The sequence below is a fragment of the Patiria miniata genome, unplaced genomic scaffold, assembly GCF_015706575.1.
Source record: "Patiria miniata isolate m_02_andy unplaced genomic scaffold, ASM1570657v1 HiC_scaffold_26, whole genome shotgun sequence".
NCBI classification, from domain to species: domain Eukaryota; kingdom Metazoa; phylum Echinodermata; class Asteroidea; order Valvatida; family Asterinidae; genus Patiria; species Patiria miniata.
Window position 1 is genome coordinate 4,592,880 of NW_024037065.1, and position 27,006 is coordinate 4,619,885.

Below are 27,006 nucleotides of genomic sequence, written 5' to 3' on the forward strand. Positions count from 1 at the left end.
GTCGATTAAGAGCACAAAAAAAATTTAAATCTTTTTTTTTCACGATTTGAAAATAAAGTTGATCAATAAACTTGCCGACAAAAATCCTTGAGTATGTTGTGTGTTTTTACATATAAACGAATTTTAATTTAATTTATTTTAATGATAACAAAAGTATGTGAGTGACAGGTCACAAGTCATGCACATGCCTAGTGCATTTTGTTGAATGGAGCTCAGCTATCCAAGCTGCTGCACTGACAATAGGTGCATTGTTGATGCGACCACAGACCCAGATTAAGCTTGAAAATGTCCTGGAAATCCTGTGGTTGATTTACTAATCCTCTGTGGTTTATGTGGCTCTTGCTTTTTCATGGCTTGCGGTCGTTCTGTACAGACTTGAGCATTCCTACGGAAGCAAAATGTGCGGTCGCTGGTCGCGTTAAGCAGCTGGTCTTTCTATACAGGACTTAAGTAACGGGATTTGTCAGCGGGGGATTTTTAAATAGTCGTTACGGACAGGTGGTCTTTGTGTACAGTGGGTCGCTAAGGCAGGTTTGATATTCTTTGTGCAATGAAGCGCAAGTCAGAAGCACAAAGTCACCAATGCCAGAAACATTAATAATGTTAAAAACACTTATCTTTTGGAGTCCAAAAGCTTGTATGAATTGAAATAGATGTGCGCTTGCCCGGTCATTAAAGCGCACATTTATTCCCTTTTAACATGCCAAAAATATTTGAACATACTTCTTCCCCAACAGAGACTTAATCATACAAGTCACACAGATTATTCAGAAAACAAAGCTACCTGGAACTGTAAATTCCAAAACTGACTAAGAGTTTCCAGCGTCTTTACATACGGTGTCATAAATACCCACAACATTCATCCGGGCTGGTTCTGGTGAGGCTTTCTGTCTTTGTGCCAGATGATTGTTGGAAGGGCTCCACAACTTGTCTGGCAGCTTGTCGTAGGCTGGACAAAATAGTGACAACAGTACCGGTATATACAAATCAGCTTCTTGATCCAGTGGCTAATTTAAAATAAACACAGTATTACCAGTGTCTACAATCCTGAGAGTATTTGATAAATGCAATCGCGTATTTGATAAACGTCAACTAAACAGGAATTCTGCCTTTTCTTCATAGAAACCCAATACAGAAGCCACGAGCTTTCTCTGATAGTGGCAAGAAGAGGACATTGGCAGACTGTCCATATCCTGGATGTCCTGTAAGAGGTTTAAACAGAGTGGATTCCCACCTGTTTTGGAAACACCACTTGGATGTGAGTGCATATTTGTTTAGAGTAGTATCGCACAAGTGCAATTCATAGAGTGTCTGTCTGTCATATACCACCGAGCAGGTAGAAGGTAAATGTGTTCATGGGAGACAGGAGCACTACAGTAAGCTGTGACCATAGAAAAGGGGTGTACAAGCACTGGTATTTTTTCTGAATTTCTAAGTTGTGGAAAATATTCACAACGTACGGAAAGTAGAATTCATGGTGTGATATGATGTTACACTACGACACATTAATACCATTTTGTTGTCCTGTGGATAGAGAGGAACAGAGGCAATGCGGTGTTACATGGCCCGTGTTCAGAAGAAGAAAGTCCGCCCCGAGATCCAGCACAGCACAATTGGAACCACCTGCGAAAACCTTGCCAGGACAGAGGAAAACGGTAACTTACATGTAGCATTAACATAATTTGAACAGTCAGGCATGCAACTGCAAATGTACTACAAACCAAACAAGACTTTGTACAGTGATTTTTGTAGTTTGTAATGACTGACACGAAAAGTGAAATACGAGGAATAAGCTTGAGGAAGAGTTGCATGCCTGTAACAGTGCAGAACAAAGAGTACATCATAGAGAAAGATTACAGATGATAGAACAAATAACAAAATTAAGAGCAACAGAAAACAGAGCGGAACGGTTTACAAATGATGGATGTTGAATTGTAGAGGTCAATTGATGAAATTTTTCTTATTTTGAGTGTGTTTTACACGAACCCCAAGAAAGGATAAGGCATCTCCACCAATGGATCAGCCAGGGATCCATTTGTTTGCAGAGCGTCCTATCTTAAGAAACATATGATGTCAGATGTGATGAACGACTATGGATTTACTTATGTGCAGTGTAAAGCACAATGGACCAGACAATTCAGAGCAATATATAGGGTAAAACATTTTCACAGAAGTCTCCTAAACCCCGGTTCATACTTCACGCGAAATCATGTGCGAAGCGAAATTCATGTCGTCAACAACGGTGGACGCGCTTTGAATGTATTGTTGATGTCACGAATTTCGCTTCGCTTTCGCGTGAAGTATGAACCGGGCTTAATGAGACGCACAGAGTATTGTGAACTGTGAACCGAACAGCTCTATCTTACCCACCGTACAATGACAATCCGTATACTAACAAACCTGTAAGTGTACATACATGTACCGATCATTTGCTGACAGATGACATGATGAACATCTTTGAGGAGCACCTTATCAGTAGCGGAGGAAGTCTTGAAGGGGCAAGGCAGCAAGCATCCAAACACAGACGGCATTTGGAACTCGCAGCAGCCAGACTGCACCTTGAGTTTCCATTGGACATTCTACGTCAGGGAATGATTTGCAAGTATGTCAGTTATTGGACAAGCTGCCCTATCTATTATCAAATGATTCAATTAAGACCAAGACCAATTAATTTACTAATTACAGTCAAAATTATCTCAGTGACCACCTGCCATGCCTGCACAGATAAATCACCTGTTAATCAAGACAGTTTCTCCTGTTTCTCTTGGGTGGTTGTTGTAGATAGGTTTGACTGTATTAAGGCCCAAAAAAAAGAATAGTTCTGCTTCCGGTTACCCGACCGACCCTATTTTTTAGGCTGCGACGCTAAAAAAAAAATTCTGCAATTCCAAAAAGAAAAAAGAAAAAAAAAGATTGAATAAATGAAAATAAAATCTTTTTGTCTTTTCTGTCTTCACAAAATACCTATTAACAACCCTTTTGCATAAAAAAAATTGCTTGTATTTATTTGTTTTCTTACTTACATTCGCTTTTTTTTCAAAAGAAACCTCCGTTGTTTTTACAAATTCGCTTCGCGATATAACTACATCGCAATTCGATGTCACGGTGACTATAATCACGTGGCGACGACTGGTTCCCACCGCGTCGCGCAGGGGCCAATTTAGAAGACATGATGAAAATGCGGTAACCAGTCCATAGCTATGCGACCGATAGCGCGCTAGGAGTGCAGGCCACTGTCATCTGGTCGGATTCGACATCGTAAAAATGCCAAGAAAACACCGATGGAGAAAGAACGTCCGTTGCCATATAAGGGCACTCTTTTTAATACGATGGTTCTCATTATCTTTTTCCATTTGAAGAACGGTCGGTCGGTCGAAAGAAAATAAGATTTCAACCAAAAAAAGTCCATGTTGCTGCTGTATAAATAAATACAAACAATTAGGCCACTGCGTTTTGTGTGATTGTCTAGTTATGTACTCGCATGAGTTTATCTTAGTTTCTGGCTGAGATAAAAGGATAAAATTACTTCGCACAGAAACGTCACCTGATGGAGTTACGTAAAATCGCAGCTGGAGTTACCCTCAGAAATTTCCCCGTATTTTGTATTTTTGATCTTTTTTTCTTGGCAGGGTCTTTTTGGCAGGGTCGGCAAAAAGAAAAAAGCTTTTTTTATTTTGTGTTCGGAGGCAAAAACTAGGGTCCGTCGAAAATGGGAACCATAGAATTTAAAAAGGATGCCCTGAGTAAGATATGTGGCAGAGGGACCCCCCCCCCTTTGCGTTGGTCATTGTGTTCATGGAATGTCAGGAATTCTTTTGAGACATCAAGGGGGGGATGTGTTAGGTAACAATAGACTAGAGTGTGTATAGGTACAACGGGGGGGGGGGGGGGGGGGGGGGTACCCCTCTGCCACAATCGTGCAATTCGGTATCCCCGTAATTGCTGTACATGTGTGTAGGGCACATGCGTTGGCCAGCATGATCGCGCCCAATTTTTTTTTGCGTCGAAGGAATTTAGTGTTAAAAACACTGAGGTATCAGGGGACGCGTATCGGCTTGTTGTTATAATATTCCATTGTTTAGATCACTGATTTGCAACTCACAAAGTACAGGTGGAAGCACTTAAAGGTTGTGGAATCCCCGGCGGTACTTTCGCCTTGAGCAAGGGGCTTAATTAACCCCATCCGTTTGCAAAGAGAAGGGTACTTCCCCCAGTGTGTCTGGCTTGGCTGCCTAAGGCGCCATTTGCCTGCATATCTCGATGTAGCAGGCGGTTTATAATGTACAGTCAACTTTCGTTTATACAAACACTGTTAATACAAAATTCTGGTTATAACAAACACAAAGCCATGGTACATGGTCCCGACTGTGCATTTATGTGCACAATGAATGGGACTGTCATGCACTTAATACAAAATTCTGATATAACAAAAACTTTGGCTAGGTACGGCTGAATTTGTATTAGAGTCGACTGTAGTAGTAATTGTGAAGCGCAATCGAGACCTTAGGTGTAAAGCGCTATATAAGCGTCAATTATTATTCTTATTATTCTTATTGTTCAGAAGTTCTTGCAATGAATTGTGTTATTTTTTTCACAGAAATTTGAAAATGATTATTGTTCTATAAAAAATACATTTCTGCTGCCCCTGGACCGACATCCAAAATACATGTACTTCCACTGAAATCCCTCAATTTCAATCCCAAAAAGTATTTCATGTCGAGCTACGTTGTTCTTTCCCGGTATTCAATTCAATGTTTTGTGGTGCATGGAGCTTCATTATTGGAGCCCGATCGATTTTCTCCTATGCATGCAACACATGGAACTCTTTTCCTTTGCCTCCCGAGGAAAAAAAAACAACCTCAAAATCCATGCTGGCCTCGCCCAATTGCATTCAAACTAATTTATGTATTTTTGGTTTGGCAGTAATAATACACAATTTAGGAATGAATTGACAAACAAGGATTTAAATTTTTTTTAATAACCTCACTTGTTTTATTTTAAACTTTGTTATGTGTGTTAAAGGGACAATACAGCATTTGCAAACATCAAATACTAAAACTACCAAATCATTTTGAAATACCTTGCTGGACTGTTAGTGAATGACAGTGTAAAGCATCCTGTAAAATCATGGCACCTGGTATACTGTCATTTTCAAGAAAAGTGGAATTTTTGTATCTGGAAAAAACTGCCTTTTTTCAAATACTGGCCCCAATTGACCATCACACTTGTTTACAATCGATTACACACCTATGAACGGGTACAAGCCAGCTAGACTGGTTCCCTGACATTACAATTCCCCAATGTATGTAAACTGCTGTTTCTTCTTATATGGAGTCAGGGGACCAGACTACAGGAAAATGATTGTTTTTCTTGGTTTTTATAGCATTTTTGAACCCGAAACCTCAAAAAAGTCAGTGTAACTATATTTGCTATATATTTCCAACCCCCAAATTCCATCCATTTCTGAAAATTACAGCAAAAGCAAATGATGTATTATCGTGTGTATGGTGTGGAGATCAACAGCTCTTCTCTACCCCAAACCTAAAGTGAGGGAAAATGTATATACCCACTTGCCATGGATTAATGTGATCTATTTCGATGTTTTTATCTGTTTCTTCAACATTAAAATTTACTTAAATGTGGAATAACCGCATTAATAAATGTTACAATTATTTTTCGTGGGCAATATTAATGGGGTATTTGGAGTTGGCATATACAATAAACCTAGATATACTGTATCTGTTACTAAGTAATAAGCATGTTGGAATCTATTAATATTCCATAAATCTAAATTGGAATGTGCACGGGGTTACAGATGAACTTTAATTAATTAATTCGATTAAGTACAATTTTAGAAATACTGTATAACTGGTATTAAGAAATAAGCATGTTTGGGATCTATTAATATTCCATAAATCTAAATTGGAATGTGCACGGTGTTACAGATGAACTTTAATTAATTAATTCGATTAAGTACAATTTTAGAAATACTGTATAACTGGTATTAAGAAATAAGCATTTTTGGGATCTATTAATATTCCATAAATCTAAATTGGAATGTGCACGGGGTTACAGATGAACTTTAATTAATTAATTCGATTAAGTACAATTTTAGAAAAACTGTATAACTGGTATTAAGAAATAAGCATGTTTGGGATCTATTAATATTCCATAAATCTAAATTGGAATGTGCACGGTGCAAAATTTTCAAGCACGCCTTGTATTTTTTAATCAAAGCTGTGCTAAGAAAGGAACCAAAAGTGGAATTTGTGTGAATAATTTGATATACCCGGTATTATTCTCTGAAAAGGACAAGTTGATCCATGGTTGATCGATCTGCATTTTCGAGTTTTCTTTTTAAGAACACACAGGCATCCACTCAATAACGCACCATGTGCGCACACGTATACCCTCCGTGATCCAATCTGATTCAGTTAAACCTGAAAACTGTACACGGATAAGACATTTATCCTCCAGTTTATCCTAGACAAATTACCTTTATGCCCATAATACACGAATATTTACAAGACACATTTTATGATGTGAGGTAGCCCCATAAATGTGGCCTGTTTACTGGACTGCCTCCGTAAACATAGGCCACACATCCACATGTACAAAAATGTGTCGCACTTTGCCAAATTTAGATTTTCACATTTAGGCTTAATTTGTAAATTTTTTTGCTTTAGAAGCATACTCACCCTCTTTATAGGATAATCAGAAAGTGCTGCCTTTTTCGGATGTCTATTTTTCGTGAAATTTCCAGATTCATTTGCACACGTTTGCGTATCAAAATTTGAAAATAAAATTTCACAAAAATTAGACATCTGAAAAAGGCAGCACTTTCTGATTAGCCTAAAAATAGGGTGAGTATGCTTCTAAAGCAAAAAAAACCCCTACAAACTAAGCCTAAATGTGAAAATCAAAATTTGGCAAAGTGCGACACGTTTTTGTACATGTGGATGTGTGGCCTATGTTTACGGAGGCAGTCCAGTAAATAGGCCACATTTATGGGGCTAGATGTGAGGGTGTTATTGACGTGCAACGACAGCGTTTGGATAGTTGACCGTGTATCGAGGCTGAATGCATCGATACTGCATGATGGTTGTACGACGAGTGAGGGGCCTGCGGGCAGCGTAATTTGGGGGCCAGCATGCATGGCCAGGGAAAGCGCTTCAAGTTTTACCCTGGCTGTCACTCGTGAGTGCAGAACATCCTGCAGAATGCTGATCAACAGAAAGTAGGCTCTAAATGTCTGGGTTTTTTTAATGAAAAGGGCACTGCTGCCAAAGTACAAGGGCATTGCAAAACTGGCCGTGGAAACTGCTATTTTCTCGGGGCATCAAGGCAATTAAAAAGGCATCGACGGCAATGGCCGTCGTTAAATTCCTTCCCTGCCTTTACAAATTTTTCAGCCCATGAACCATGGTTGACGCTCTGCAAGTGCAGTGGCATCTACATGTACATATGTACTTGTACGTACAGCATTGTTTAAGGAATGCCGGTTCAGTCCATGCACTGGCGAATCCATGCAAGCCTAGCATGGGATACCGGCTTGAATAATACAAGCTTTAATACACGATCTTGTGACTTGTTCCATGTATTTACATGAACATTAAATGTACATGAACATAGACATGTAACTGTCACTTATAGGACAGTTTTCAAAGTTTTCTTTTTTGACTAAAACGGTACATTTAACTTTCTCTAATTTTAAGTTGTTTTTTTTTTCAAGAATCAAAGATGGGCAGATCAACTCTTGCAGCTGGAAGAAGGTACAGGAACCAAACAGGTTGGCTCAATAAAATTCAGCAAATCAACAAAAAATGTTGGGAAGTTTTTTGGGAAAGCAGTCGCAGTGAAGAGAGTCAACTCTGATTTTGTAGGAAGAGAAGGGGAAATGTTCCAGTGTCTGCAAAACAAGAATTGTGCTCAAGCCACTTGTCATCGAGAAAGACGAAGACTTCATCTACTTTGTCACAGAGTTATGTCAAGCTAACCTGCAGGAAATCATAGAAGACAAAACTCCATACCTACATGAATCTTTGACTGATGACATGCGCAAACGGTTCTGCCTTGAGTTTCTAAGAGGTCTCCAGGAACTGCATAACATTGGTATTCTGCATCGAGACATCAAGCCTGGCAATGTGCTACTTGGTAATTAAAAATGCACCTTTCAGGATTAGGCCAAAGAAAAAAGTCTCCGGTTACTGGTATGCGCGCGCGTCGCCGTAGCCATGCGCATCGGCAAAATGAAAAAGTTTTTTTTTCAATGAAAGATGATGTCTCAAAACCGCCAAACTCACTGGTTTGACTGGAATTCTGCTGCTGCACAATTTTAACATGTTTGTAGAGGGGGTTATAATCGAGAATAAGCTTTATGTGGCCTCTCTGGACTCCCATATATTTGCACTAAGTTTAGTCGGGCACCATTTGCAGTCATCAGCCGACATTTGAAGCAAAAAAAAATCAGGTTAACAAAAAAAAGCCGCGTCGCCGCACCACTTTTTGGGCAAGCTCCATACCAGAAACCGGAGACTTTTTTTTTTGGCCTTAGTCCCTTTGCCTCAAAATGAAAAGGGTCTTTCATTATGCAGTGAAAAAGTTACATTTTAATAAAATCTGGTACACTTTTGCTCGTAAACGGCAACAATTGAATTCTCCAGACTGAAGACTAGAAACTTAAAGCTTTTGCTTAGTTTATAAGAGACATATGTCACAACACCAGTGCACTGATTTCAGTGGATGAGAACGGCACTAAGATGGTGTCACTATGCAAAAGCTTGTCCCGGATCACTTTGTAAAAAAAAATCATTCTTTTTCCTCATACATTACACCCAGTTAGATGTACATGTACACGCCTCACTGCTGTGTTTTGCAAAGCTTTTGAAGCAGACAAATGCCCAGTTTTTCAGTAGCTAGCTAGCGTGAGCGTTGTGCATAGCTAATTTCTCCGTAATTTTTAAGAATCGTTGACCTGAAATACGCTAGTTTTCAGCATTTGAGAGTCTTTTCCAGTACTTTCAGGGCGCAAATAACAAAAATTCAGACCCACAATACCCAAAATACACAATACTGCGTGTGTTTTTTTTATAGCAAGTGCGGTGTATTGGTGCGCTATGTGATATGAATATTTAAAACATAGGTGTGTCCTAGTCAAGTTAATTTGCCTGCGAGTTTCATTATTTAGCTCAGAAAACCATTATATAATATATAATGGTTTTGCTGTAGTCTGGTTCCCTCGTTTGCTGAAAACCATTATTTACAAATCATAGCCTCGTTCGCTTCGGGCGCACAATTATATAATAAATAATGCATTATATAATAAATAATGCATTATATAATAAATAACGCATTATATAATAAATAACGCATTATATAATAAATAATGCATTATATAATAAATAATGAATTAAATAATAAATAATGAATTATATAATAAATAATGCAGTTTGGGACTCTGGACAATATTTCAAGTTTTCCATTCGAAAACTTTCTCCAGAAAATAAAATAACTGGTAAGGAAACCATCATATCCTCTTGTGCAGGTTGTGCGTCGGCTTTCGGAAGACAGACTGGCACATTCATGTGACAAAAACAAGCAGCCTTGTGTAAAAAGAGAGCACTCGGAGGGTCCTTTACCTCAGTTTATCTAACCCCACAGTACTAAGCAGTACAAAGAGCTTCACTTAAGCTCATGTATCATCTCATTAACTTGGAGGGACAGTTGCATTAAAGTTGATGATGGCGTTGGGATAGTTCGCAACATTTTGTTGGATGGCCAGATAACTGTCATCTATGAACTTTTCAAAGTGGTAGATAATTACTTCATGACCCCATTGCCATCGGGCTGTCTTGGCATACACAAGGTAAAAAGACTAGATGGTGTACTGCATTCATGCTCCATGGCAGATATTAGATGCAAGTGTGCAATATTCCCTTACAGAAGGGCCCACTTAGTTGTAGCATTAAATCACCAGGTCTTTTGAATTCTGCAACTGACATTTTCACATCAAAGTTACATTAGTTTCAGTAAGTAGATGCATCAAAAGTACTTTTTGACCACTGTTAATTTCTAAATTTGATTTTTTTCTTTTTTTATAGTTTCAATGAACTTTTCCTTAAAATTTGTACTTTTTAATCTCATCTCGAAAAGCATGGTTTTTAGAAATTGATGCGTTCAAAATATCTGAAGAAGCAAACGTGTAAATATCCTCAATCTAATTGAGGATGATTGTATTATGTCAAGTATCTATGCAGTGGTCGAGTTTGTTGGAGAGCAGTCGGTTGCATTAGCAGCAGAGAGCTGGTTGGTGGACAATGAGACATCTGTAATGTGGCCGCCTTATAAGTCACAGACGAGAGTAGACAAGGCAGTGAAGAAACGTGAACCACCAACAGATGGATATCAGAAGTTTCCATGCCGTGTTTTGTACAAAACTAGTAAGTTTTAAACAGGGAAGATGCAGTTCATTATGCTTCACATGTTTTAATTAGCCCCCACTTTCAAAATGTAGCTGTTTGCACATTCCTCTCTTAAAATCCTTCTAGAAATGTTGTGTAGCCCCCAGTTTCATCACTCAAGAGCATTTACACACTGAATTGATCATAAACGCATGTTTATACCTTGATCTAGAGAAAGGTGGTTCGTTTGAATGAAATTGCAAATGGTTTCAAAATGGTCTTTCACTTGTGGGTAGAGGGGGCTTAAGCCTAGTGTCCAAAATTGATAATTCAGGAAGTGTTTTGCTAGGCAACTTTTACAAAATATGTATAGACAAACTATTGATGCTGGCATAGCATTTATATTTCTTTTGATGTTTTATTTTTGAAGGCTCATATGAAAAAGGCTTGGCAAAAGTGAGGAAGGCAGAGGACATTTCAGATTTGGCCACAGATGCTGAATGTGCTGGTATCCCTGTGAAGAGGAAGTCAAGGTAATGATTCAAACTAATTTTAGGTAGGTTATGAAACTTTCATAAAACAAAATTTGAGTAGTCTCAGTCAAATAGCTCACTGAATATACATTATGACCGATGGTGTGAGTAAAAGTGTTCCAGCTTTTTTTTGTCTTGAGAATGGGAATGAATAGTTTCAGATCGTACTTTTCCTTAACAGTTTCATAGCTCATGATACAATTCCATGAATTTGTACAACAAATTGTATACTTGACACCGACTGGTTTGGAAAGTGCAAACACAATCTTGTGTGCTGGACTGGGACATCTGTGACTATCATCACTGGCCAGACACAAAGTTGCTGTTCGGTTTCCAGCTGATTGAATATTAACAACAATTCTAGGAGTCGATTAATTTGAGTTGAGCTTGTGTAAATGTAAAGCTACACTATTGAGGTAGTATGTGACACAATGGACTGTTTCACTTTTTGTTGACCAAAATTTCTAGGCCAAACCCACGTTACCAAGATAGCGATTCCTCTTCTGACGAGGATAGACCAGGCCCATCACACACCATTCAGCGAGGCAATCAACAAAAGCACCATCCAGCTGCAACTTCTGCACCAAAGACGCCTCCTCGAGCACTGCCTTCTCCACCCTCATCCTTGATCAGTCAGTGGCCAGCTCCAGTTTGTACAGGTATTTTTTTTATAATCATTCTATAAAGTGGAAAAAACGGTGTTTTGGGGGCCTTTTTGGGGGGGGGGGGGGCAGAGAGTGGTATTTTGGTGTCATGAAATTCATTTGTTCCCAACATGTAAGACTTTCGGACATGTCCATCTCATAACAACTCATATTAACTTCACAGTCCTGAATCCTCCAAAATTGATTCAATTTTGCACACACCCCAGATAATTAGGGTTAATAAAGTGATTAACTGATTGTGATGCCTTATAGATCTTAATTAAACAGTGTAACACCTTATTTGTTCAAGCTGAAAATGCATTAGTTTGCTTGACCATTCACAATTGGGTTGAATGTTCTAGGTAATCAAGGATGTTTTATTTACTCTCGTCCGGTCATATCGTAAACATGGCTTCTCAGCTTAACATAAGGGATAATTTCTTAATAGAATTTCATTTTTTTTTTACAGTTTATTTTTGTTTTAAGCTTGTATTTATTTGTTTTTTTATGTTATGCATTTGTCTTTTCCCGGTCTATGCACATAGCAACAGAAAAGAAAATATTGACAATGCTTGAAGAGGTCAAGATATTTCAAGCGGAGAACAGGGCAATGCTCATCAGCATCTGTAGAAAGCTTGACAACTATGTGCAGGGGGAATACAGCTTCAACCAGTGGTCTTCCAGAGGAGGTGGTTCTTCCTTTAAAGTTGGTGAAGGACATGCGACACCTTGAAACTACCCTTAACAACTTTGAGAAGGAGAAACAATTGGTGGGCCATCACTTCCATTTTTATAGCTATTTATGCATTAACTTTTATTTTCTTTAAAGGATTGAAAACAATTACAATCAAAACCTCATTCTGCTTTAACGTTTAAGTTTCAATCTTGTAGACCATGCAAAAGAGTTGTTTTATTTGTCTGCTCAGGTGGCATACTTATCCAACATCGGGGGAGACAGTCTAAAGAGCATCGTACGAAGAATCCTTGCATGTGTCATCAGCAACGACCTAGCACGACAGTATAACTGGGTTGGCAAAGGAACAAAGGAAGCTTTTTGCAAGCTGAGGCTTGTCACTGTCATCCACAGTAAGTGATTGGACCGTATGTTTTAATCTCATGGAGCTAACTTATTGAAATCCTGCCTTTCCAATATCTCTGTTCATGATCACTTTGAAATTGATGGGGAAAATGTGAATTATTTTCGAAAAGCTGTTCGAAGAAACCCATCCGTGCAGTCAACCACAAACGCCGAAATTGACGAGGTGATGAAAGTGTGGCTCCGCTACTCGAAAGACCGAGATGGTGGCAGGGCAGCAAGACGAGCAGCAGCCGCAGCTAGCTGTAGCTGAGCCTGCAGCAAGCCAGAGTCCTTCCAATCTTGATGAACTATCCACAGAGGAATACAGCAGCAGTGACAGGGAATGAAGGTTGTTCAATAGTGTTTCATAAAAAGAGGTATTCTTGATTTTAACAGTTAATATGACGAGACCTATTTAAAAGCCTTTGGTAAAAAAGCTGGTTTTTTTTAGATGACATCTTAAAGCATTGCTGTGTTATTTTTTTTACTGGATTCCATATGTTGAAATTATGATACTTTTGCGATGAACCCCCAAAATTGTCAAAGTCTTGCTTTTCAATCAGTTGTGTGATGGCCAGTGTGGGTTGGTGCATAAAGCCTGATTTATTTTTCATTTGGCAGTTGAAACACTGGTATTTAGTGAATAACAGTAAAAAAAAAAAACCTCACAGTTTCATCTGAAAGCTTTTGCTTCCGATTGCCAAAGCCAAGTGAAAGTCAAGAACGTTAAGGTCGGCTGCAACCAACAAAGCCTTTAAAGTACAATTACCAATTTTTAAAACACCCTTTTTGTATCTGTTCTTGTTGAAGTTATTTTTATGTAAAACTTTGCATGATGGGGGAAACTTTCTAAAACTAAAGTTTATCGTGACACCATTTAATAATCTCTCTTGAAGCAGGTGGTAAAAAGTGAAGGAAAAAACTCCTTGTGTAATTATTTGCACCTGAGGCTTTTCAGAACTACCGACGTGCGCTTACACCAACCAAACACCCTACCTGCCCCAACCGTCATCCAACGAAGGCTCTATGTAGGCCCGTGGTTGGCCCAACTGAGACCCAACAATCGGCTGAACACAATTGGCCCAACCATGCATTTTTAGTATTGGCCCAACCTTGGTCAAATGTTGGCCATCAGTAGTCATGATTTGTCCGCTGTTGGCCCAACTGCGACCCAACAATCGCTGAAGCCTCATTGGCCCAATCATTAAATGTTGACATTGGCCCAACGATGGCCAAAGGTTGGCCATTCTGTATAAGTGATTGGCCCAACGTCAACCCAACATGTTGGCCCAACCGTGTGCCGATGAGCAAATCCAAATCGGGCCAATGCGGCACGCCGATATCGGGCCAACAATTAAATCCTACGTTGGCCCAACGTAAGCTTGCTATCTGGGAGATTGGTTTCCTTTCAACCACATGTTTGAAATAGGATAAGTAAACAATCCAAAACATGGAAATTGTGTGGATTTTAGGACGCAGTGGCCTTTTAAGACAACTCCTACCCAGGTTAACTCACTCACTATTTACCACACAGGTCTACAACTAAAGAGGGCCTTTCATTTTACGCAATAATGGTCGAATTGTAGGGAATGTCATCATTGGCTGTTGCTGTAATTTTCAGAAATGACCTATTTTGAGGGGTTGGTTTAACAGATCAAATAATTGTTACACTGACATGTTGTAAGTTTTGTGTTCGAAAATACTGGAAATCAAGAAAAACAAAAATGCTCAAGTAGTCTGGTTCCTTGACTCCACTAAAGATGAAATGAATTAATGTATAAATGTCGGAAAATTAAGGTAATGGAACCAGTTTAACTAGCCTGCACCCGTTCATGAACATGTAACCAATAGCAAACAAAATTTGGACAGAAAAAAAATTGTAAATTTTGAGCAGTAGTTGAAAAATAGTTGAAAATGACTTAACATAAGTTTACAGGATGTTTTAGACTGGCATTTACCAACATCCTAGTAAGGTATTTCGTAAAAAGTTGTTAGTTTTGTTTTTCGATGTTTGCAAATGCTGTATATTCCCTTTAAAAGTAGCCTAAGTAAAGATATTAGAAGCATCTGAACTTTTGGAACATCTTTTTAAAACCAGTTAGAGGGGATGCGCATGCTACATTTACTTTTGCTATAATTTTCATAAATAAATGGATTTGGAAGACTAGTACATTTGTAGATCATAGCAAATATTAAAAAAAAACTGATTTGTTTCAAGTTTTTGGCTTGTAGATGCTGGAAAAACCAAGGAAACCAATCATGTTCTTGCAGTCTGGTTCCCTAACCCAATTTAAGATGAAACAAGCAATGTATTCAAATGTGGACTTTGGGAAATTGTAAGGTTAGACAATCAGTCCGGCAGGTTTGTACACCTTTACAAGTGTGTAATCATGTGCAAAAGAAATGCAGAATAACTAAATATAAAAAATTAGAAGCAGTCTATGAAAAAAGTTAGCTTTCTTCAACGCTGGTCCTTGAAAATGTCAGCACACCCTAAGCCATGTTTTTACAGGATGCTTTAGACTGTCATTCCCTAACAATTCAGTAAGGCATTTCGTGATAATTTGATTATTTCATTTTTTTTTCATATTTGCAAATGTTGTATCTTCCCTTTTACTGTTATGCCTGAAATGTGAAAAATTGAAAAACTTGATGTAGCCACAAAAAGGAAAGTGGGCAGGGACAATCACCTGGAACTTTATTTAACTTAGTAAAAAATGTTGTAACCCGAGTTACCAACACCACTTTTTTTCTTTATATCTACACAGCTATATCTCAATATTGGTCAGAAAAAGAACATTTCCCATTTTATTAGGGAAAATACTAATTATTTTCTTGACTCTCCACAGAAGTAGTTTGAGTATTACCCGTTATCCAAGGGAGCCATCTCCTGTCTAACGTCTGGTATGTCAAAGCATGCAGATTTATGCAAGCCGCGCGTGCCAACAAATCGGAGTTGACTTTATTAAATCGTTACGTCATTTCATCCCAAAATCAGGACTAACACTGTGCGCGCCGTGACATTTTTTTTAAATCCATGTCTATGACTTGCAACGGGTAAAATGACCGAAGACCCTATAGACCTATATATAGAAAGCGCATGTCGATTGGTCAAAATCTAGGAAGTCAAGAGGCGGGTTCTTGCCTAATTAATCAGCTAATCTGTGCAAAATAGACCACAGCGAATTATATTACTAGACTACCATAGAAGTGGCATGGGAAATAAAACGTTGCAACCTGTGTTCTGAAGCCACTTCAGCAGTTGTCATGGTTGTGCACCAAGTCTATGGAGAATCAAGAACATTCTTTAAACTAGGCCCACTTCAAATTGGAAAATTTCTTAGCCCAAAATCCATGTCTTTTTAACATTTTTACAATGACTGACCTTTATTGAGATAATATTATGAAGAAAAATTGGCATCGGGTTACAACATGTTGTCCACCTCCAAGGTTTTTTTTCTAAGCAGTAGATGGACAAAATCTTGAGGGATAATACACCATAGGCGCATTGAAAAGATTGTTGCATTCTGACAATACTTTTTACGAAAGTCAATCATTGCAATTTGCATAATGCTTTAAATATATTATGTTTTTTCATTTTCAACATGTTTGTAATATGATCGACTTTATAATTATAGGCTATGAAAAAATAGCCTCAGGATGCAACACTTTTTCAATCATTTCTCTTTTTTTCGCGTACTGTAGGCCTAGGCCTACTACTTGTACTAGGCGAAGTAAAAAAAAAACCTGTTTAGCGTCCCCGCCCGCTTCCTTTTTAGAGGCCGCCTCCTTTTTTTTTTTTTTTTTTAAATATGGTGCAATTGCGCAGAAGAGATGTTCGGTTCTGCATAGTTGAATCATTTTGGTCTCATTTTCTGTTGCATCTTGCCCATAAGAAGCCAATATGTCATCTCCTGAGTCCAAGTGGCGGCCATTTTGAAAAAAGCTGGTAACCATCTTGAAAAATAGCCCGGCCGCGTTGTCTTGAAAAATGTGTCGGGCGGCCATTTTGAAAAGAAAAAAAAACAAAAAAGGGCCTCCTCCTTCCTTTTTGTCAAAGAGGCAGGACGCTAAACATGTTTTTTTTTATATTTTGCCCTAGTGCTCTTGTACTAGTACTACATAAAAGTAAGTTTCTGCACCTTTTTGTTGACATGTTTGACCTACCTGTTTTGTTTCTAGTGGCAGCTGCTGCTTCAATCACGACCCCAACGACATGGAAGACTAAACACGACATCGTCCTGTTTGGATACCGCACCAAGTGATCGTCACCGGGACAGGATAACCATCACAGCTTTTTCCTCAATGACCACAGACTGTCCAGTCAATACATTCTCCCATGATTCCGATAATCTTGGCGTCCACACGTCTTCAAAGTCAATCCATGCCTGCAACGTACCATGCAGCAACCGAATTCCTGCAGGTCCAAACATGGTCCAACAAGCTCGTTGGCGTCAAGCTGTCCAAGTAATGTACCAACAAGCCCGGAAATAGCAGTGTGCGTACCCTCTACGCGCACGCCACGTTGTTTACTCAACGTAAAACACGCGCACCTGCTTCCAAACACGTTGACCAATGAGACGCTTGCTCTGGCGTCCCTTATTATAATATCTAATAGCAGGAGCATTTAACCCTCCGACGCACAAAGCCCATTTACTAACACACTTACAGTAAGGGGTCCCAAATATTTAGCGCCACGGTTTGAGGATACACAACACTGATCCACATGAACACAGTCTTGCCATGCCATGTCTGTGGACTAAGGAGGTGTATTGTATACATTTTCTGTGGTCAAGCCGTGCAGTCTACCCGCAAGTGACCTTGTTTGTGCGCGTGTATATGGTGGGTCCCCGGGTGGGCAGAAATTGCGTCGGTCCTTAGCCCAGGTTGTCAGGCTCAGATATGCCTGACCCGGGGTCACACACTTTAAAGGTGACTGCATATATCCGTAGTGGGTGTCTCTGGCTAGGATTAGATGGAAGATCACCAGAATTGGTTTGAATTTTGTTTTTTTAATTAAGGTAATTAACCAAATTGGGTCCCCAAAAGGGCTAGTTTCTGCGTCGGAGGGTTAAAGGGACGTATGTACGTGTACTTCATTTAAACAACAAGCATGGTATTAAACATTCAACTCGATTATTATGTTTACACTTCCTATCTTGAATTTTTACTCGATTTCCGTCGAATGTGCAGCATGTGCGGCTTGGTTGCATAGTATTGAACATGGTATAGCTCCATGGTGTTTCCTACCTCCACGATCAGCAACAGTTATGATCGGCATCATAATTGGTGTTTAATAATTCTTGGTTTCTCCCAAGCTCATTGTTAAGATACGTCATAAATTTACCAAAATATACCAAATGTCCGTGTCAACAGTCGAATCACGATGATCACATCATAATTCAAGTCAATCTGAACATTCACAATGTTAAGTTATCCAGTATAGCCATCTCCATCCAACACACACGCCAGCGCAGCAGAAATGAAAAAAAGTAGTCGTATTTCACATATTTCACTGTCAATTCACGAAAACATAGTGCCAAATCACGTGTCCGACGCGACGCGAAGTTGCCAGACAAACCAACTATGGACATGTCCGTTCACCTGAAGAATCAATAATGAGCGTTTTCGAAACCTTTGCTTCGTCTTCGGCTTTGGCTTTGTCTCCGACTTCTGAATCACTGAGAGGCAAACTAAACAACAGCATTCAAAGTGTTAGCTTCATGTGAACCAATTGAATGTTCCTGAAGCATAACAGGCACCAAAATGTACCAGGGGCGGATTGCAATAACCGGTCTTAAAGCTGTCTATGCGCATTAGACAGTCTAAAAGATCTGGCTGTCAGTCAGTCTATAAGTTAGACCATTGCAATGACACGGTCTAAGTATTACGACAGTCTTAAAATAGTTAGCCTGGGTAGGGCTGGCTTAAAATGGTCTATAGTTGGGATTTTTGGAATTCATTTGTGTGTTATATTATTCTTTCCTAACATGTTTTTTTTTCAGTTGATGATCAGTGTGTGTTAATCTTTAAAAAAAAAAAAAGGAAGAAGAGAGTACTGCTTGGAGGGAGGATTCTCCACGATAGAAGGAATCTTCTAGAAAAAAAATGTAATGACACTGAATTGTACTGCAAATGCAATATTCTCTCAACGTAAAATCTTGGAATTGACAAATTTGATTTCGCATGATTTGAATCACACAAACCTACAAAAAAAATGTGTGCAGTCTCTCCGGTATTTGCTCGTAACTATGGAATTTTGTTTGTGAATCATTACTCTAAGCGTGCTTTGTAAAGACCAGCTTATGGCAATGGGCTAAGTTTGGTGTCTTAACCAAGACCGTCTTAGAGCAATAGCAGGCTAAAATCGGACTGGTTTAGCCAGCCGACTTAGACCGCGTTATTGCAATCCGCCCCTTGAATTTCAGAAGTATTGGGCCTAAAATGTCATTTAGCCGAAGACGAAGCCGTAGCCAGTTGTTTCGAAAACACTGTAGTGTATAAACTCTTCTCCAAACTTTGTATCAATTCGGTAGGGCCACTGACCCAAGAAAAAAGGGGTGACTGTACTGCCTGTGTAGCACAGGCTGTCTGAACCTTTATTGTGCATGTGTTGGGGGGGGGGGTGTTGCTCTATCTTAACAACCAGTTTCCACTCATATTTCAAGAGGTTTTCTTTTGGGGATTTTAAACTAATAAGATACATGTGCCGGAAGTTTTCACCCAACGGCCTTCAAGACCTTTATTGTTTGTTTGATTGTTTGTTTGGGGGTGTTTGTTTGTTTGTTTGGTTGGTTGGTTGGTTGGTTGGTTGGGGGTGGGGGAATAATCCGTTCCATCAGACTGCCACATACGCAGGGTCCGCAATAAGCGGTATCGCATCGCAATTTGCGACACATTCGAGGCCGACTGCGACGCAATTTTTAAAGTGCATCGCAAAACTGCTATACAACATTTTGATCATGAAAAGTTGACACAAAGTGTACTTGCCACCAAATTTCGGTCCACTGAATTCCACAACTATCGGACATGGTAAACATCCATCATGTTTTGATTTAGTTAAGCTTAAATACTGAAAAAGAACGTCAATTTTGTTCAGCTGTATAAAATCTGTACGTGTTTAGTTTGTAAACAGGCGGCGTCTGATAACGAGACCACGTGATAAACGCAGCTAATAATTTGGAATCGCGCTTATGATCCGGACATAAGGAATGCCCGGAGCGTCAGTGCGATACCAAATTATCCACAGCATGTATCACGTGGTAAATCACGTGCATGATCGGGGGAGGTTGCGGGACGTACGTCGAGATTTTACCTCGTACTTTGAATCTGCTGCGACTGTGCGAGGAATAATTTATGGATTTATAAAAGAAATAACACGTTTGTACACTATCTGGTCAAGTATTCAACAAACTTTATTCTTATTCGCACTCACTGGTAAATATATGCATGAAATGAGTATTTTGGTGGCTAAAAAAGTTACATGCACGTCGTGCATGCTCAGTAAAAAAGCGTGCCCAAGCTAAAATCTACATGCGTGCACCCGGGTAAATCGAGCCCTTTTCTCATCACTATTCTTTAGATATTTGTCGGTTTATCTTAAACATTTTGCCGACACGGAAAACGGGTTTACCCCTTCAATTAATTCACTTGATACGCACGTGGGATTCGTGGGAACTAAAACGTCAAAATCCCAGCTGTGTTGTCGTTTGTGCGCTGTGTAGCATATTGATGAAAACATGGCTACTCACGAAAACTACCGGTATCAAGGCAAATACTGCCAATAATTGGCAGGCGGATCTAGACCCGGGGCCAGGAATGGCCCGGGTTAATAAATTGCTTTTTCACTCGAAAGTTATTCCAGCAAGCATGCAGCTCCTGAAATAAACAGACAACTGATGAGTCATTAAGTTCACAGCTTAACGTAAGTTACTTCTTATTGCTTTGTAATTTGTACAGTCTGACACTGACAGGTAAATAGTAATTGCAAAGCCGAGGCTAAATTTGAGTATAACAAAACTGCTATGCAAAATTGGTAAACTGCTATGCAAATCAAAATTTGCATAGCAGTTTTGCTATACAAAAAAAATTCCTTAAGGCTTACCCTGCACATACGGGATATACAAGCGGCGTAGCAAGGTCATTTTTATTGGGAGAAGGGGTACAACATTTCTTGAAAAGGGCACTTGCACATACGAGGTGAAATGTTGACACGGTTTTCCCCTTTCGTCATTTAGCCTCCAAAAAATCAAATAGTGTGGGGGGGGGGGGGGGGGCGGCTTGTGCCATCTGTCGATGGGGGCGCCGTTCAAACCGACGATTATGCACACTATAATGGACAAAAAATATGAAAGTCATGCATGTCATGGACATTAAAAACGGTAGTATTGAATGAGCGTAAGGAAATGAATACTCGCTTACTGTTATTATAATGCACAAACTTAAGGAAGGGTTATTGCCAGGATCACATTACTATGATCGTACCAGTCCGGAAAAGGCAAAACCTCAAAAAAGATCCAGGCTTTTTAAGTTGATTGCCCTCCCATACAACTTACAAGACTGCACGGCTTTCCTAAATACCGGCCCTTTTTTATGTAACCATTTTTATTCCACAAGCTCAACCACTGTTGTAATGCATGGTATTTTTAATTTTAATTATGGCATACAGTAACTACAAGGCCTATAACAATAGTATTATAAAATTACCTGCTGTGCTGTTTTTATCCAAACATGTAGTGTAGGTGTTTTTTTCACTGAACAGATGTAATTTCTTCGACAAAATCGTATTCTTGCATTTATGAACAGTGCATTTAACACTATCGTGGGGTAAAAAAATCAATTAATTGCAGTAAATATCGCAGTTCTTCAGTTTATCGAAATGACTGTGTTGGGAATTTTAATTTCCTTTCAAGTCATGTTGCATCATAGTCATGTTGTATATACGTAATGGTTTTGCAATTTTTATCTTGAATTTTTTAACAGATTGTTAATTGTCATTGATATTCTAATCAGTATAGCGAAGCTTTTGATGTGTCCTTTCTCTAAGGACATTGTACTGGTTTCGGTATTAGGTGTAGCCCCGGGGAGGCGATAACATAAACTCCACCAGCTAGTGTCAACCACGATTAAGAATGCAAAATGGCCGAAGGTCAGGGCTTCAGATTCCACTTGATCATTAATGCGCGGTGAACTGTTAACAAGATAAAAACGATACAGAACTACTAAATATCTGGCAAAAGTCCAAAACATGAACAGGTTCGAGGAAAATACTGTAAAGTTCGGTCTACATGAAGTAACAGAGATAAACTGGGAAAGTCAATCTAAAAAACACTCAAATAGTGAATACGGGCTGTAATCCCCACTACAGAGTAACGTTCAGCAACTTCTCATTCTAAGGTTAAATGTAACGATAGCTTAACATCAAAAACCCTATCAATGTGGTAGAGAAATATAAGTAAATTATCTCAGGCACAAGAAAATCTAATGACTCATTAATCAAACAAAGCCTCAGGGTGTCTATAATATCACTTGAAGTATCCATGAGTAGTCAAAAGTTCTAAATACTTGAGTGAATTAAGGCAAAATTACATGTACGTATATGTAATCAAAGAAAGTCAGATTTCTTGGTTCAGAAAATCACTAGAAAATCACTTACATTACTGTGGTTCTTGAGAGTCAAATTAAAAGGCTTAAAAGTACATCTCAGGAGGGTCTAACTTCTCAAAGGTTGTAAAAACTATCAGCTGTACATGTAGGTCTTAAACTCTAGAAATGCTTGAACTAAAACAAAGGTGTCGGGAATGCAAGCAGCATGGTATTTGATCTGGCTGTTCCTGTGTAAGTCGAACAGCGCCCTCAAGTGATGGGACTGGAGGAAAGGGCGCCATCGTGTGGCAGGGTTGTATAAGGGAACAATGACCTTCACACTCCCCGTCTAAAATTGAACCTAGAGAAACTTTTACTGAATATGTAATCAAGGATGTAATTGTTCGTGTACAGTCTGTCTCACTCGGTTGTAGAGCACTGTGTTGAGTTTTGACCCTTCTCAAGGAGTACAAGCTCCGAGATAGGTCTCAAGTAGGTTCTGCGCGTCCCGTCAGAGCAGACAATGATGTCGACCTTGCGAACTCTGCCGTCATCACTGGGGTACGTCTTTGTGACTCTGGCAAGGGGCCAGTTGTTCCTCTGGAGCTCCTTATCTCGGACCAGAACTACGTCTCCTTCGCGGATATTGGGCTGCGTACTGTTCCACTTTGTCCTGGGCTGCAAACTCTGGAGGTACTCCTTCTGCCATCGAAGCCAAAATTGTTCTGCAAGATACTGGGCACGACGCCAATGTTTTCTGGCATAGAGATCTTCTTTGACGAAGTCACCTGGAGGTGCCTGAAGTGTCTGAGTCTTCAGGGTGAGGAGCGTGGCAGGAGTGAGTGGTCGGGGGTCGTTGGCATCTGAGGAGACTGTAGTGATAGGTCTCGAGTTGACGATAGCACATGCTTCCGCCATAAAAGTCACCAGTACGTCATGGGTTAGCTGATGCTTACCTAGTTGGGCAAACACTGATTCCAGGACACGTCGGATGATTCCTATTGGCCGCTCCCAAACTCCTCCAAAGTGCGAGGCATGTGGGGGGTTGAACACCCACTCGCAACTCCTGGTAGTCAAGTACCTCCCAACTTGTTCGTGGTTCAGCTCGCCCTTGGCGCCTACGAAGTTTGTTCCTCTATCGCATCTGATTTTGGCGACCGGTCCACGAACTGCAACAAATCTTCGAAGTGCACAGATGAAGGCTGAGGTGTCCATGGAGTCAATGACCTCAACGTGGACAGCTCTAGTGGAGAGGCACGTAAAGATTACAGCCCATCGTTTGGAATCTGCTGAGCCACCTCTGGTTTTCCTCGTCACAATGGTCCAGGGTCCGAATACATCTGTTCCAACATTGGTAAAAGGGGGCGTTGGCTGGAGCCGGTCTGGAGGTAGGTCGGCCATGACTTGAGTGAGAAACTTGCCCCTTAGCTTCGCACAGATGGTGCACTGGTTGATGACACTTCTGACAAGATCATGAGCGCCGATGACCCAGAAGCCTCCAGCTCGAATAGCTGCGAAGGTGAAATGCCTTCCTTGGTGTTTGACCTCTTGATGAAAGTGTTTCACAATGAGTTTGGAAACATGGCTGTTCTTGGGAAGGAGAACCTGATGACGTCCCCCCAGATCGAGGTCGGCTCTTCGCAGTCTTCCTCAGACTCTGATGAGTCCATCGTTGTCAATGAAGGGGCTTAGCTGGTACATGGGGCTTTTCTTCTTTATGGCATTTGTCGAAGCTTGCTTCAGATCACTGTTGGTGATGAGGCTGGCTAGTTCCTCTCCAAAGTACTCTTTCTGTACTGCATGGAAGATCACACGATCTGCTTTCTGCAACTCTTCAACAGATGCTCGTCTGCGGGGTTTGTCAGCTTGCTGGTTGTCGTCACTGATCCCTTCCTGTTTCGACTTGAAGGTTTTCACTGCAACAATGAGGGTTGTGACTGCACGTCTGAGGGATGCCCAGGTAGAAAAGCGTGAGAACCTATTACATCCCAATTGCGATCCCTGGGCCATGGTGACTGGACTCTTGGGTTGGTCACTGACGTTCGTGTGGTTGACGCGCGTTTCTCTCCGCACTTCGGGGTCGTCATCGTCAAGTGGAATTTCATGACTGGCAGATGCTTCGGTCTGCGTTGGAGAGGGGTCTTGCTGCCAGAGGAAGTCTGGTCCTCTAAACCAAGTCGAGGTGCTAAGTTGGTTATTAGGGACTGAGCGAGATGCCAGGTCCGCAGGATTCTCGTCTGTTGGCACGTGGTGCCACTGGTTGGGTGTTGACACATTGTGTATTTTGTGCACTCTATTTGCCACATACACATGGAAACGTCTAGATCGGTTGGAAATGTAGCCAAGGACTACCTTACTATCGGTGTAGTAGGTGGTACTGTCGATAGCTGCTCGTGCTCTGATCTCTGGCTCAACAGTCTGTACCAGTGTAGTTGCCAGCACTGCCCCGCACAGCTCCAGTCGTGGTATGGATACCGCATGGGGAGGTGTGACTTTCGCCTTAGCCAGAAGGAAGGACACATGTGACTGGTTGTTTTCGTTGACAAGTCTCAAGTAGGCGACCGCTGCTATTGCTAGATAACTAGCATCAGAGAAGACATGAATTTCTCGTCTGTTGACATGGCCGAAGTCTGTAGGATGATAACAGCGGGGAACATGGATGTCTTGAAGGTTGAGTAGAGAATTGCGCCAGCGGGTCCATCTTGGGAGACAGCTCTGAGGCAGTGGACGGTCCCAAAGATCCTGAGGCGAGTTTTGCTCCTTTTTTGAGGCCGCTATAAGCTCTCGTAGGATGAATTTCCCTTCAATGGTGACTGGTGCTGCTAGACCCAGCGGATCATAGATGGAGCTTGCCACCGAAAGGACTCCCCGCCGTGAGAAGGTCAACTTGGAACGTGAGGGTGTCTCTCTCAAGGGACCAGTACACTCCTAGGGATCGTTGGGTAGGTAGTTCATCTTGGCAGAGATCTATGCACTTCAGGTTCTTGGATCTCTCTTCCTTGGGAAGAGCGTTCATGACTTCCTTGCTGTTGGAGGCAATTTTATGGAAGTGCAAGTTCTTGGTGGCCAGGGCATCTCTACAACGTTGGACCAGGTTTGTGGCAGTCTGTGCGTCTCGTTGTGATGTAAGCCCATCATCGACGTAGAAGTCATTGTGGATAAATTGCTTCACGTCAGCCCCATGAGTAGATTCGCACTCGTCAGCAACCATTCTAAGACCGAATGTTGCTACAGCAGGGGATGAGATGCTGCCAAAGAGGTGGACGTTCATCCTGTATTCTACTGTTGGTTTAGTAGGGTCATTGTCGTCGAACCACAAGAAGCGCAGATAATCACGATGCTCTGTGTTGACGTAGAAATTATGGAACATGTGTTCCACATCCCCCATCACAGCAACTTCGGCTAGCCTAAATCGAAGGAGAATCCCCAACAGACTGTTCATCATGTCCGGCCCTTGGAGGAGTGCTTTGTTGAGGGAGATGCCTTTGAACTCCGCACTGGCGTCGAAAACCACTCTGATTTCCGGCTTTTTGGGATGATGTACGGCAAAGTGTGGAAGGTACCACACCGTCCCAGGAGGAGGGCACAGCTCATTCTCAGGTACTCGGCTGGCGTGGTTTCTGGTTAGGATCTTGTCAAAAAAGGCAATGTAGTCTGACATCATCTTTGGCTTACGACGTAGATTCTTCAAGAGGTTGTCTAGTCTGCTTTGGGCCTGAGGACGGTTGTTGGGCAGGTTTGGCTAATGTTGCTTGAAGGGTAGAGGGAACTCCAGGTTTCCATCTGAGTTGGTGTGGGCACCTTCTGTCAGGATGTCGAGAAAGTGCTGATCTTCGATCGACAGGGCCTTCAAGTTGTCCTCTGGAGTTTCCACGTATATGTCCGTTGTTGTGTTCTTGCGGGCTGATGAGAGCATATCTTTCACATAGAGGTGATTTTCACAGACATCTGGTCCATCAGGTTGTGGTTGAAGGATCGTGCGTTTGATGGAGGCGTGTACTTTCCCTTTGGCACCACTCATGCAAACTTGTCCAGAGACAGTCCAACCTAGGTCAGTACGTTGCGCCCATGGTGTTCCTCTAGGACCATTACGCGATTCTCGAACTTTCAGAGGCTCAGGGCAATTTCTTCCAACGAGAAGGATGATGTTGATGTCGTCTCGCACCTCTGGTATCTTTGCAGCAATTGGCCTGAGGTGGGGAAAGTTTTCACAGAGGTCAGGGTTTGGAATCTCGCTCCTGTCACCAGGAATGTAGGCATTCTCGATAACGGTAGGTAGCTGTTCAGTTTTCCCGTCTTGTGATTCAACAATCAGGCCACACGCTCGTCTTCCTTCCGATGTGATTTTGTTCCCTCCGCAGGTAGAAAGCTCGTACGGAAAAGCGGGGCCTGCAAGGTTGAGTGCTTCGAATACTTCTGGGCCTCCCAAACAGGCATTGGACTGATCATCTAGCACTGCATAGCCAAGGATGGAGTTTGTGGGATGATCCTTGTGGTAGATCTTGCAGAGAACAATCTTGGAGCAAGATCTTGCCGAGGAACAGGTCAAGAACCGGGTGCACTTCGTGTTAGCAACTACATCCTTGTGGCTATTTGCTGGTTGCTTCTCGCTCTGTACCTCCCCCTCGTTCTGCTTCTGGTTGATATGCATGAAGGAGGCATGTTCGGTGCTTTTGCATTTTCTGCACTGCACTTTCGTTTCACACTCCTTCATTCGGTGTTTGGAACCGCACTTGAAGCACAGACCCCTGTCCATGCAGAACTGT

At 41.0% G+C, this 27,006-nt stretch overlaps 1 protein-coding gene across 1 annotated transcript; it reads left to right on the forward strand.

Annotated features, from left to right (window-relative positions):
• The first annotated feature begins 10,104 nt into the window (after positions 1 to 10,104).
• On the forward strand, positions 10,105 to 12,515 carry LOC119734137. Its single transcript, XM_038207491.1, has 4 exons — positions 10,105 to 10,439; positions 10,831 to 10,933; positions 11,402 to 11,592; positions 12,123 to 12,515. The coding sequence occupies exons 1-4, from the start codon at positions 10,238 to 10,240 to the stop codon at positions 12,308 to 12,310; spliced, it is 684 nt and encodes a 227-aa protein (XP_038063419.1). The 5' UTR covers positions 10,105 to 10,237; the 3' UTR covers positions 12,311 to 12,515.
• Positions 12,516 to 27,006: the final 14,491 nt, after the last annotated feature.